Source organism: Hippocampus comes, unplaced genomic scaffold (assembly GCF_001891065.2).
Source record: "Hippocampus comes isolate QL1 unplaced genomic scaffold, H_comes_QL1_v1.1 scaffold367, whole genome shotgun sequence".
Classification (NCBI taxonomy): Eukaryota; Metazoa; Chordata; class Actinopteri; order Syngnathiformes; family Syngnathidae; genus Hippocampus; species Hippocampus comes.
The window spans coordinates 92,094-105,538 of record NW_017805741.1 but is presented as its reverse complement, the minus strand read 5'-3'; the positions used below and the strand labels follow the sequence as shown (position 1 = coordinate 105,538).

General features: G+C 57.7%; 1 protein-coding gene across 1 annotated transcript in view; it reads left to right on the top strand.

Annotated features, from left to right (window-relative positions):
* The window catches only part of ntn2 (netrin 2), a 14,288-nt gene extending 5,972 nt beyond the window's left edge, over positions 1-8,316 (top strand). The window contains 7 exon segments of the mRNA XM_019883613.1: positions 1-10; positions 13-807; positions 3,968-4,156; positions 5,904-6,053; positions 6,396-6,449; positions 7,136-7,210; positions 7,284-8,316. The exon segment at positions 1-10 is cut by the window's left edge and continues 271 nt beyond it. Of these exon segments, the coding sequence (XP_019739172.1) occupies positions 1-10; positions 13-807; positions 3,968-4,156; positions 5,904-6,053; positions 6,396-6,449; positions 7,136-7,210; positions 7,284-7,651 (1,641 nt within the window). The 3' untranslated portion in view covers positions 7,652-8,316.
* Positions 8,317-13,445: the final 5,129 nt, after the last annotated feature.

Here is a 13,445-nt window from a genome sequence, read left to right as displayed (position 1 = left end):
GCTGGTGCGGCGCGGCGGAGCGGCCGTCGGCGCGCGCGTGCCAGATCTGCGACGCCGCCGACCCTCGTCGCTCCCACCCGGCCTCCTACCTGACCGACCTGGACTCGCCGCGCAACCTGACCTGCTGGCGGTCGGAGAACCTGGACGCGTCGCCGCGCAACGTGACTCTCACGCTTTCCCTGGGGAAAAAGTTTGAGATCACCTACGTGAGCTTGCGCTTCTGCTCGCCCAGGCCCGAGTCGCTGGCCATCTACAAGAGCATGGACTACGGCAAAACGTGGACGCCCTACCAGTTCTACTCGTCGCAGTGCCGCCGCGCGTACGACCGGCCCAACCGAGCCGCCGTCACCAAGCAGAACGAGCAGGAGGCCCTGTGTAGCGACGCCCACGCGGACCCCCGCCCGCTCTCCGGAGGGCTGGTCGCGTTCAGCACCTTGGACGGGCGCCCTTCCGCCAAAGACTTTGACGAGAGCCCCGTCCTCCAGGACTGGGTGACCGTCACCGACATCCGCGTGGTGCTCGGTCGGCCGCCGCGCCGGCCCGCGGGGGAGGGCGACGATGGCGGGGGAGGGGCGGACGAAGAACCCGCCTCCGCGCCGCCGTACTTCTACGCGGCGGCCGACTTCCAGGTGGGCGGCAGGTGCAAGTGCAACGGCCACGCGTCGCGCTGCCTGAAAGGCGAGGACGGCGAGCTGCTGTGCGACTGCAAGCACAACACGGAAGGGCCCGAATGCGACCGCTGCAAGCCCTTTCACTACGACCGGCCGTGGCAGAGGGCCAGCGCCCGCGAGGCCAACCAGTGTCTGCGTGAGTACCTTCTTCTTCTTCTTGCTCCCCCGTCTTTGAATGCAGTCCAATACGATGGCCCCAGAAGCGAACGCTTCGACGCGTCCAAAGTGAATCAAGCCCCTATGCCGGCCATTTCCAACCACCGCACGGTGAAATGATCCAATTGCGCCCGCGTCCGTCAAAGCGCACAGAATCCGTCGCCCTCCCCCGCGGCCGTGCGGATAGAGCGCGCCTCTTCGGGGAAACGCTCGTGTTTTTTGCAAACGTCTAAACAGCGGATGACAAGCGCTCGGCTCCAGCTAAATCTTCCCGGTCGCGGCGCAAGCCGCCGCCCGTGTTTACGCTCGGGAAGCCCGCCGTGTCAAATTGCTTTTCTTATTGACGCGCCGACGGCTGTTCGTGTAATTGCATCGCCCTCGGGCGGTGGGGGAGAAAGGCTTTGACTGCTTTTTCACGTGTGGAACGTTGGCGTCAGATTCGGACGCCTGTTTTCGATATCGACGTGAAATTGAATTCAGGTCAGCTTTGCCCGTCATCAAAATGCGGGAGGGAGCGCAGCGAATTAGTAAGCGCCGTCCGTCCCCGCTTTCACCTCCCGTCGCCGATGAAGCGGGACGAGAGCGAAACGCCGGCTGTTTTTCCAGCGTGCGGTAATTGCCCCGAGCGGGAGCGGCAGAGGCCGAGGATCCGGCTCGACCCGCGACGATCGGCCGTCCCCGGGCGCTTTCTGCGGCGTGCCTCCGCATACGCCCTCTTTTAAATGTCCCGCGGCTCTTTCCGAAATGCTCCACCCGCTTCCTGCGCATGTGGCCTCCGTCCGGGATCCCCTGGACCCAAACGGCCGCGCCGTCCGACTGCGATGACTTAATCCCGCCCGCTGTTGACACGGGCCGATTGAAGCTGACCGCGCACTCGACCTTCTCCCCCCCGCCAAAAAGTCAGGCCAAGTTGTGCGGAACGTGAGCTCTGAAAATGCGCGTTCTGCTTCCAAACGACCCTCGGGGACGGTTTGGAAGCAAAACAAAACAAAAAAAGTCTGTCATCCAAAAAGGGAAGTGGGGCGCGTTTTTGACCGGGGCGCAATGGAGTCGTTCTCCGTTTGCCGAGCAAGACGTCATCGCGTGCGTGCGAAGCCGTTGCCGCCCAAATATTTCAGGAGCCGCGCGGAGCTCGCTCACTTGAGTCAGCGATGAACATGTCGATTGCCGTCTAACACGAAGCAAACAAAAACGCGACTCAAACTACGATGCAATCGCGCTCAACTTTTTGGACGTGTCCGTGCCCCCCCCCAAAAAAAAAGTGGTTCTTGGCCTTAATGGACGTCTTGATGACTGACTGAAACACAAACAGTAATGAAGTAACATGTTGTCTTTTTTTTTTTTTTTTTATGCCGCTCCTCACCGCAGACGCCTCTGTTGCTCTCTCGCTCCATCTCCCCGACGCTCTCTGTCTTTGTCTCTTTCATATCTCGCTCTCTGTCTGTCTGTCTCTCTCTCGTTTGCATGTGAGGGGATGTGTAGAAGAGATCCCTCGCCACCGTGGAACGGCATTTGATTTGGCCTGTCTAGTGGAGCGAACGCTCCCTTCTTGAGAGCCATCTGCTGTGTCCGTCTCGAACGCGCCCAGCGCTTTCCAAATGCCCATCTTGGAGGTTGGCGGGGGAGGGCAATCTGTTCATCTCGGTGAAGAAAAGGCGGCGCTTGATCCGCGGAGCGGAGCCGGACAGAACGAGGAAACAGATGTGCCGGGGTTCTGTTTGCTTGCCGCTTGTGATGGAGTGTTGTTGTTTTTGCCGGCACGGTGCGCTCCGGAATGTAAAGACTCTTTGTTGACCTCAAAACCAAGTCTGCTCAAAGAGACGGGATCGGACGAGAGGCCCCTCGCGGAGTCGAGTGACACGAGTCGGCCGTGATTTATGGCGGCGGCGGTCCTCGCTTCTTCCTCGTTTAGCAGCGCAAGGAAGCGCCGCTAGCTCAGGGACGCTGCGAAGGTGCGGCCCGTGCCCGGACTTTGATTGCGCTGCCCCGCCCACCCCCCGTGCCCGCTCAGGCGACGGTTTAATCTGCTTGATTGACGGTCTTCCCATCGAGTCGTGATCAAGAGGCGAAGAAGCCGTGTCAATGGTCTGAATCGGCGCGGCCCCGCCCTTGTCGCACGGCCACACGTGGTAGCAATCAAGCCGACTTTCCCAGCGGTGACTTTTCCCTCTCCGGTCGCGCCTGCGGCCGAAATGGGAGCCTGGCTTCTCTGGTTGAAATCTGCCCGTTTTTCGTTTTTCTTCTCAATGTTGTCGCAAGGCCGAGGCGGGCGCTTTCCAGCCGGCCCGTGAACCCTCCCGCATTCACTGCCGGCGAAACGCCGTGCGCCTTTCGCCGTCCCACGATCACGAGGCCGTTTTAGCGCAACGCCAGTGGGTCCTTGAAGAACCGCCGATGACACGGTGGGGCCTTTTTGTCGGCACGTTCCGCCACATTGCGTCGATGCCGCGGCTCCAACAAGGAGCTAATTAAGCGGGCGTCCCCCCCGCCGTCCTGAGCAGGTGGCCGGAGCGGCCGGGCGCGCTTCGGCCCCGCGAGGCGGCCCGCGCCGCATCTGGACCGCGGCCCGAAGCGAGATGGGCAAGATGGCGGTCGGAGAGCAGCCTTCCGGTCGCGGGGACGCCGTTCCGACTCGCGCACCGCCTCGTCCGTTCGTATTTGAAGCGCTATTTGAGTTGCGCCTGAATTCCAAACCAATTGGGCGGCCTCGTCACCAGATGGAATTGGGAAACAGTCTGGGAATGTGCTCCCCCCCGCACTCCAGCCCACCCCCATTCATTTTTTTTCCTTTTTCTTTCCTCCAGGATCTGGGACCAGGGGAAAAACACAGCCTCATTTCCCCGGCCCGGTGACCGCCTTCCTTTTTTTTTTGCGTGCGGATATCGATTCCCTGACATCGCCGTGGGAATCCTCGATCGGCGTTGCCGACGTCGCGTTTTCGATTGGAAACATCTCAGGGCTCCCAACCCCATTTAAATGTGTGACAAAACCTTAAACGGTCGCAACGATTCGCAATTCCCGAGTTTTGCCGCAAGCCCTCGCAGAGTCAACTCGCTGTGAAGTCGATCTTGTTTGTTCTGTCCAGCTGCGCCGGCGACTGAGCGACTGTCTTCTTCTTTTTGTTGCCCGCCCACCCGCAGCGTGCAACTGCAACCTGCACGCCCGCCGCTGCCGCTTCAACATGGAGCTGTACAAGCTGTCGGGGAGGAAGAGCGGAGGCGTGTGCGTGAACTGCCGCCACAACACCGCCGGCCGCCACTGCCACTATTGCAAGGAAGGCTTCTACCGAGACGCGGGCCGAGCCGTCGCCCACCGCCGGGCTTGCAAGGGTAAGTCCTCCTCTCCGCGCGCCGGCGAGGAACCGGCCGGATGCCGCCGGCCGTCGGCCTCGTCGCTTCTTTCCGTTCGATGGCCCGTTCAAAAACACTTGAGGGGTTTTTCCTCAGTCCTTTGCGAAAATATCTCACGGACTCGTTCTTGAAGCGAAGCGCCATTGCTCGGCCTCAGAGCGACCGCAAACGCTGTTCTTCCCTCGTCTTCCAGATTGCCGCTTGATCATTCTCTGTCTCGCGCGCGCGATCCTCGCGGCGACGACGTCATTGTGTTTTCACGATCGGGACATCGGCGTGGTTTCGGACGTCCCGAATATTGACGCTTGGCAAGCCCCCCCGACCCGAAGGGCCGGCTCCGTGACCGACGGCGGCAAACCCCCCCCAAAAAAAGCTTGCTCCGGCCTCCTCGCTGCCATTTGGGCGCAAAGCCTTTTGTGTTGAGCCGATGTGAAGTTGGCCTCTTGCCAAAAGAGAGGTGAAAGGTGCGGTCGGCCCGAGCGCGTCTGAAGTGGAGTTAGCACAATAAAAGACAGGTGTTTGACCCCCCACCCCAAAAAAAAAAGGGTTTGGCGGCGTGGCGTCTGTTGCTAATCAGACCCGCTCTGTAAATGAGCGTCTAAAGCCCATGAGGCGGGGGCGGAAATTCACCCCGCGACAGCCTCGCTCCCGCCTCTGTCCTTTACCTCCCGCGACCGGCCGTTTCTTCCTACGGGAAGGATTCCGCAGCACCCGGGCGCTCGCGTGCGGCGACGTCGACGTCCGGCCAAGACGTTCAGAACGCGCGAGCGTTCCTTTGCCGTTGGCTTCAAATGGCAAACGGCGTCTCATTGAGTCGCCTGGGCGCAGGGGGATTTGGCGAGATCAAAATGGAAGCCTTCTTCTTCTCCGATCTATTTCTTGATTTCATTCACGAATCAAGGCGGCAGACCGAGCATCCGGTAAATGCTCATTTTCAGCTGTAGTCCCAAGGCGGGTCTCTTGCACATCAACGCTTCTCATGAAAGAAGAGAACGCGGACAGTCGTGCGATCGGAGCCACTTTTCCCAGGGGATCAGAGACGTCGCGCTCAAAATGTGCAAAAGGAAACAAGAAGCCGTAGCGTCCGTCGACAAAAAAAAAAAAAAGATGGCTTGACTTCTCCCGTCCCGCGTCAGTCCGTTTCAATTCTCCGTTTTTTTTTTTTTTGGCCCCCTGCAATCCTGGCACAGGCGGGTCGTTTGAGGTTTTTTTCCTCGGGTCCAGATGGCCGTGTTCTGTGAATGCATTCAAGCGTTAGATTGTCGCGATGAAGTCGTAAAAACGAGAAGAGCGTCGTTACGGCGGCCAATAACGGCGGACAAACGGCCGCTATTTGCGCACGGCGGATAAAGCAATCCCGACGAGACCTCTGTCGCGGCTGCGGTCACGCGGGCTTGAAAAGTCATCAACATCTGAGGACTTTTTACTGCTTCTTAGACTCATAAAAGTTCAGGGAAAGAAAAGAAAAAGGGGGGGTGGGCAGAGATTGACGCCCCGATCACCCTTAGGACCTGCCGATCGATGATGGTTAGCGAAACGCCTTTGCGGCCGTTTTCTTCCCCGAGTCGTCGTCGGATCCGTCAAAGCCATCCCGGCGCTAAATGCTGCGTGGCTTTCGTTTCGTCTCGCGATGGCATCTGGTTCTGCGCGCCGCTTATCCCCGATTTGTGCTCTCCCCTTGACGCCGCCCGACCTGCCCCGAACCGGGACGCCTCCGCCGCCTCAGCCTGCGACTGCCACCCCGTCGGAGCGGCCGGCAAGACGTGCAACCAGACCACGGGTCAGTGCCCCTGCAAGGACGGCGTGACCGGCGTCACCTGCAATCGCTGCGCCAAGGGCTACCAGCAGAGCCGATCCCCCGTGGCCCCCTGCATCAGTGAGTGACCGCGCGCGAACCCTTTTCCATTTCAGCTGGCAGCGCGCGACGCCACGAAAGCGAGCCCGCGACCCGGCGGCCGTCCGGGGTGTTTTTTTTTTTTTTCTCTGCGTGGCGTCTCCCTTTGCGGGTGTCTCATTGTTTTGAGCAGATGGTCTCGGCGCTGGCTGGCCTCGAACAGTCAGGGCGCACCGTATCGGGTGCACCCGCACACTTTGACGATAAGTGCGTCGACGTGCGTCGGCGATCTCCAATCGCCGCTGCGGCGCGCCAATGTTGGGTTTGCGCGTCACGCGGCGTCGCCGAAAGGTGCCCTTTGATGTTTGTTGTGGTGTGTTTCAGAGATCCCCGCGGTCAGCCCCACAGCCGTGGCGAGCAGCACAGAGGAGCCGGCAGGTTGGTGGACACTCGCTCGCAGCCCGCCCCTCCGGTGCTTCACCGGAGGAACAAAAACAGCCCCCCTCCCCCCCATATTACTGGGCTTCGGTTTGAACGCGCGGAATAACTATTAATGGAGGGCGGGGCGCCTCCTTGTTCATGTGCTTTGGCCCAGACGCAATTTTTCCCCCCTTTGTCTCGGAATCCCAAAGTCGTCCGCCAAGTTTCCTCCGCTCTGAGCCTCGAGGCGCTCAAAAGCGTCGCCATCAGCTCGATCGACGCGGCCGGCCGGCGGGCCTCAAGGGAGCGAAGGCGTCAAAGAAGCTTTGAGCCACTTTTCACCGGGGCGAGCGCTCTTGCGGGTGAACAAAGTGGCGCTCTTGCCGTTCCCCCCGCCGACGCTTGGCCTCCAAGACCTCGGGGCCGACCGCGGTGTACCTGGCGCCATCCGAGGAGCAACGTGCGCCCATTTGGCCTGGCCCAAATGAAATCCACGCGCATCGCCGGTCGCAGTTGCGCACGCGCGGAGGAAAGCTCCAGCGGCAGTTGCCGATGCTTATTCCTTTGATGCGGCGGTTCTCAAACTCGTTGGCAATCATTGAGCGGAGAGAAAAAAAACGTTTCGGCTGTCACTTCAGCCTTCATCAGAGACGAGCTGAAGTTTTGTTTGTTTTCCTCTCCTCCTCTCGTCGTTTGTTTTGCAGACTGTGATTCCTACTGCAAACCCGTGAAGGGCAACTTGAGGATCAACATGAAGAAATACTGCAAAAAGGATTACGGTAAGTGCGGCGAGCGGCGCCGGCTCCGCGCTGGGGATCGCCGACCTGACACCGTTGTCCGACGTGTCCTCAGCGGCGCAAGTCAACGTCCTGGACATGGAGACCGTCGGCGACTGGGCCAAGTTTTCCGTCAACGTGGCCTCCGTGTACAAGAGTCGCGGCGAGCCCTTGAAGCGAGGGGACAACATCCTGTGGGTGCGCATGAAGGACCTGGCCTGCAAGTGCCCCAAGATCCAGATGAGTCAGCGCACCCTGGTGATGGGCGGCGGCGGCGGCGGCGGCGGCGGCAGCTCGGGGCCGGGAACCTCCCACCCGGAGGCGGAAAGCGCGGGGCTGCTGGCTGACAAGAACAGCCTGGTCATCCAGTGGAGGGACGTTTGGACCAGAAGACTGAGGAAGTTCCAGCGCAAAGAGAAGAAGGGCAAGTGCGGCAAAGCGTGAGGAAGCCGCAGCGAACCCTCGCTCCGGCGACGCCAAGACTGCGTGCGCCCTACCTACTTAGAAGGACCTTAGTTTGTGTATATTGGACACTTATTTTTCCTTTGTAGTCTTCCAAGATTTGCCGTGGTCACGTCACGCCTCTTGTGGTTCGCCTTCCAAAGGGACCGTGAGAAAGGCTTCATCAGAAGCGGAGACAAACGCGGATGGCGTCCTCGGAACCGACCGACCGCCGCTCCTTCCCAAAGGATTTTAAGAAGCGATGATGAAGTCCGAGGCGTCGACGCTTCGTGCTGTCGATATGCGGCGGGCTGGCCTCGTTGCGTCTGCGTCGCCCCGATGACCGGCGCGCCGACGTGGCGCAAACGAAGCCGACGATGTCGCCCGAGCAGAAACGCGCGGCCCGGAGATGCGTTTCAGACGCTGCGCAGAATGTATTCCCTTTTGCCGTCGATGACGAGCGCCCCGTTGTAAAGACGTTGACCAAGTACGCGACGCACGCGGGGAGGAGCGCGGGCCCCCGTGGACTCGCGCCGCGAAGTACGCGCCGCCTCGTAGCCCGCTCTTCGGTTCTCCGGCCGAGTCTTGGCGTGTACTTTTCCCCTCGGGGCAACGAACCGCTGACCTTTCCTTGTAAGTGACACAAAAATGAATAAATTATTAGTGAACGAGCTGTGTGCCGTGTGGATGATCGGTCCCGTGAAGAGCGAGCCGCGGAGATGAAAGTGAAAACGGCCTTCCCGGCCGGGGCGCCTTTCCGCTCGCCCGGGAATGAGGGGGCCATCTGGCCCTTCCTCGGTGAATGCAGCGAGTCCACAAGCGCGGAAAATAAACCGTGAGGCGCTCCAATCAAAGTCTGGTCCACAGCAGGAAGGTTTGTTCTTGCTTTCTTTCCTTCTTTTTGTATTTCACTCTGTCACCTGCAGCGTCGCAAGTTGTTCGTGGTCGGCAGGCTGCAATTGCAGCTTGCAATCGGAGCTGTTGCGTGATATCTATTCATTGTTGTTCTTCTCATTCAGGGTTTTTTTGGTGTACGATTCGCCGAGGGCTCTGGCAAAGAATGGGAGTCTGGAGTGCCGGGAGAAGCGACGGTCGTTCACGTGCTGCAAAAGTTCTACTAAGGTAGGCGGCGATTTTCTTTTCACAAACCCACGTGTCTACGTTATTTATCTGATTTGTTCCTCTTCGGGGCCGTGATGGCTCATGCTCATCGAGCCACGCGTGCGGAAGTGCGTGGGCATGATAACGGGTCCATCGCGGGAGGTGGGTTGATCGAAAAGTCGATTTTGGGCCAAAAAGGTTGGGCGCCCCTCGTGTAGGGCTAGCTAGCTAGCTAGCTACGTATGCTAACCAAGTCACTCCCAAGTGTCATATTACGCACCAAAACAAAACAATATGAGATCAATTGAGCGATTTGTTTTTCACGTCTCAAAATGAGCGTGCCCCTGAGAAGTGGCAAAAATTCCCTCCAGTTTGTACATTTGATTGATTGATTTTGAGCACAAGATGCAACGTCATGTGACCCGGTGAGTTCTTCAAAAGCTCCAGAAATGTTTCTTTGAATGGCTTGTGACCAGTGCAGCCGGGCTGCTTTCAGGGCTCGGAAAAATGTCCAAAGACGGTCCAATCTTGTACACGTTCTTGTTTGGTTTATTAATGACACAAGTCATGATGGCGTTTGACTGACGCTTTAATAACATTAATGGCAACTCGCAGTAACATGGCAAGCCACACCTTGCCTCTTGGGTTATACCATTTTAACTAGACCGAGGGGGGGGGGGGTAGTCCCCAAACAGTTCTTCTTCCAGCGCTCGCTCGCCGAATGTGCTTTCAGAAGCTGCCAGCACAGCTTCATTGGCTTTCAATGGAGCCAGCCTCATTACCGCTCGCTTTTAAAGTTCGACCGCCTTTTCCGGCATATTGGGAGCGCGTGTGTGTGTGTGTGTGCCTTGTAACTCCTTTTTTTTTCTTTTTGAGCTTTCACTTGGTTGATTTCTTTATTCTCTTTTTTTCCCCCCAAAGAGAGGGGGCTACATGTGTGAATATGTGAATACCTCTGCAACTTTGAGAGTGTGTGCGTGCGTGTGTGTGGCCAAACAAACATTGAAGCCCTCCCCTTTGGAAACCGCAAAAATGTGGCAAGAAATGTCGGTCGGGCCGCATCATAAATATTGAGCGCTAAAGGTCTGATCTGGATCTGTGTTGTCGGGCCACATGTCTTCTTGGCTGTGAGTGAAAGCAGCTGGCGTGCGAGGAGACCAAAATGAACGTGAACGCGCGTGACGACGGCCGCGCCTCTGCTCGCGCCTCTGTCAAGCCGGCACTTTGGCATCTCCTCAGTGAACAAAGACTCGAATCCGGTTCGTGCCACCGGCGCCCAAAACATCAACGCAGAGAATTACAAAATGGATTCCAAACCAGCGCACAGCTTTGCCTCCATCCAGTCTAATGAATAGCACCCGCGTCGCCGTGTTCGAAGAAGCCTTTCGAGCGACGGCTTATCCATCCCTTTGCGTGAGAAAACCGGCCCTCGATATCGTTGCGCCGTGCTTTTCAACAAAAACCATCCGCCTGTGTCGCACTTGAAGCAAATGTCAAGCCTTGGCTGGTTTTTGCCGCATTTGTGACTTGATCGCAATGGCCGACGTGCCGCCGCTCCTTACGGCGCGGGCGCTACCCGGAGGCAGAACACTACGCGTACAAAGTGCACGTTTTCATTACGGTCGCGACACGAGAAATCTTTCTGGCGACAGTGCGGTTGTTGGACGTGGTTTTCTTGATTTCTTTTCTTTTTTTGTCTCACAGAACGTAGCGCTAAGAGGAGCGCAACGCGGCGCCCGGTCGCCGCCGCTCTTTGGTTGGATTCCCCGGAGAGGTCAAGGGGCTGCAAGTGCTCTTTTGTCTGATTGATGGTGTTTGCTTCACTCGCATACTCGCTGCCCGGCCTTGATGAATCCCAGCATCCTCGTAAAGCGAACGCGCGCACGAGCTGTTTGGAAATTGCTAACAGCTCACCGGTGTCTGGAAACGCGCGCGGGCGGAGAGTTTGTGAACCAAAAGAAGGCGCCTTTCCAAAGGCAAGATGGCAGAGCCCACAAAGATTTCCCCGACGAGAAGCCGACTTCCCGTTTCGCCAGCTTGAACTATCAGCTTCATACGGCTCGCCTTTCTCGGTGAGTTTTCGAGTGCCGGCTGGAGTTGGGCCACGTCTCTCGGGTTGAAATGCAAAGCTTGCTCCTTGCCATTCGTTGCGGCATCGGGTTTGGGACTCCATCCAAACTGCACTCTGCATTTTAGGACACTGGCGGGTTGCCAGGTTTGCAAGCAACCCCCCCCCCCCCCCAAATTAAAAAAACAACACGACTGAGATGGCATCCATTCTTGAAAATGCTCATTTCCAACTTTCTCCAATGCATGTACAGCCGCAAGAATGGAGCAGTGCAGACTGGGTGGACCCGCTCAACTCAAACAACGAGGCCCACCCGGACAAGACCCGAAGGAGCAGCTGCTCACCGATCGGTTGACACGAGAAACGGGGCTGACGAGAACCGAGCCGCCTTGACGACTCGACGTCGGACTCGGCGAGCAGAAACGCGGCCGGCATCATCCCGGATGACGTGGCGGCAGCTCCGTTGGGGGAAGAAAAAAAGATCGTGGCAACGTCGGCTCGTTCCGGTCATCGTCCCGACGGCCGAGTAAGTGAAAGTTTGTCTCTGGTCATGAGCCCCAAAATGCCACGTCCACTTTCATCTGCGGGGAATCAATCCTCAGATCAGCTGATTTCTTGAGACGGGTGCCGAAAGGCCCCAAATCAAGAAGCAGCCGGCCTCATCCACTTCTGTTGTGTTAAAAACCACACCTGGAACAGAGCCGTTGCTCGAAAACAATTTGCCCGGGTGTAGTTGCAGACAGTATGACTTGAAGTTCGGGGGCGGGGTCGAAGAGAGAATGAGTTGTTGAAAGCGGACTGGACCAACAGCCAAGCGTTTTCTGGAGAGTTTGTTGAACCGCCTAATTGGAAGCGTTGTCCGAGTTTGTTGCCGTCAAAGGTTGGAGCGGACTCGACTCGCGCCGTCCCCACCCGATCTGCCCGCGGAACGCCGACCGTGGCTGACGGCTCCCTTTTCTCACTCGATAGGTCTCAGCGTTGAAATGCCAAGACGTGGTTTCCCTCGGCTGAGATTTCGTCTCTCCGTGCCCAAAGCTGCCAGCTGGAACTCTGAAGCGAAAGCTCCGGTCTGCCTCGACCGCGCTGTCATTGTGCAACCTTCTCGCGTTTTTCCAGAACAGGCCCGCGGAACGGACATCGTCCGAGCGTCGCCGAAGGTTGGAGCAGCGCGGCGCCGGCTCCCAATCTAGCCGGCTCATTGCGAGCGGGGTGAAAGGTAGGTCAAGCTCTCCATTGCGTGTGTGTGTGTGTGTGTGTGTTCCCCAGCGGGAGCTCCGGCAGTTTTCTTTTCATGACTCTACCTGCAGGCTATCACAAGAAGCTTTATTTTTATCGGCGCGGTCCAGGCGGAAGCGGCATTCCTGGGAATTAGGCTCAAATTCCCTCGGCCTCCGGTGTCTTGCGGGAATAAGCCGACCCCCGGATTTCTTTGCCCCGTATCGGATATTGTTGTCCCACCTCCGAGTTAATTTCTTCCATTTGTTTTCTCAGATTTTGCATTCCACCGATTGCCGACTGACCTCAGAATTGAACTGGACCTGAAAATGGATCTTGGTCCCGGCCTTGTTCTCGAACCGCCGCGAAAGGTCGCCCCTGCAAAAGGGCGGCGCTCGCCGTAATTCCACTGCGACTGAGAAGAATTTTGGGAGGAACCTGCCACAAAGGGTTTCACGTACCGGTCCTTTGCAAACGCTGGGCTGTGGCGCGGGAGAGCCTCCGCCGTACAGTACTGGGAAAGGGCAAAGATTGTATCTTTGTCCCCCTTTCCGGGGCTGCCGAGCGAACCCCCCAAATGCCCATTCGCCAGATGGCAAAGGTGCAATTGCCATTCATTGAACCGCTTGGAAGCCGCCCCGAATGGCACGCCACCCAAAGTCATTTTGGGAGTCGATTGAGACAATTGGGACCGAGGGCCAATCCATTTTTGGGGTGGAGGCCCGGGCCGGACACGATTTAAACATTGAACAGCAGTGAAAGTTGCTTTCCTGTAATCCCGCACTGGATTGGGTCTCTTCATCCGTCGTGAATTTCAAGTGAGTTCCGTTCCAATGACGAGGGCAATTTGCTCTGGATCGAAGGTTGTACCTGTCAGATATTTCGCCCGCAGCTTGAGTTCTGATGGCGCTCTAGAGAGGAAGTTGTGCTCCCAGGTCACGGTTCGGGATCCCAGCTGTGAGCACTTTAATGGTCGGTTAAGTTCTCACGGGCAGGGGGCGGGGCGGGGGGGGCTTGCGGGCCAAAGGTGCAAGGCTGCGTATGTGTGAGGAAGGTGGGGGGGTGAGAGCGATCTCAATTGCCACCCGCAGATCTGCAGACGCCGTGTTGCGCGAGGGAGTCCGGGCCTGATACCGAGGAGGGTTGAGGTCAACGAGAAGCAAATGTCGCCCCGTTGTGCCGCTCGTCTCAACGGCGCACCTGACGCGACCCACAACATATCGTGCGCAATAGCCATCGTCCAAATGGAGTCAAATAATCATAGTTATGATGCAAATACATTCCAAATGCATGTATAGACAGTTGCGTGTGTGTGTGTGTGTGTGTGTGTATATAGATCTATAGATATAGATGTATATCTATCTATCTCATATCATGTCTATAGAGAGAGAGAGAAGGTACCTGAATGGCCAT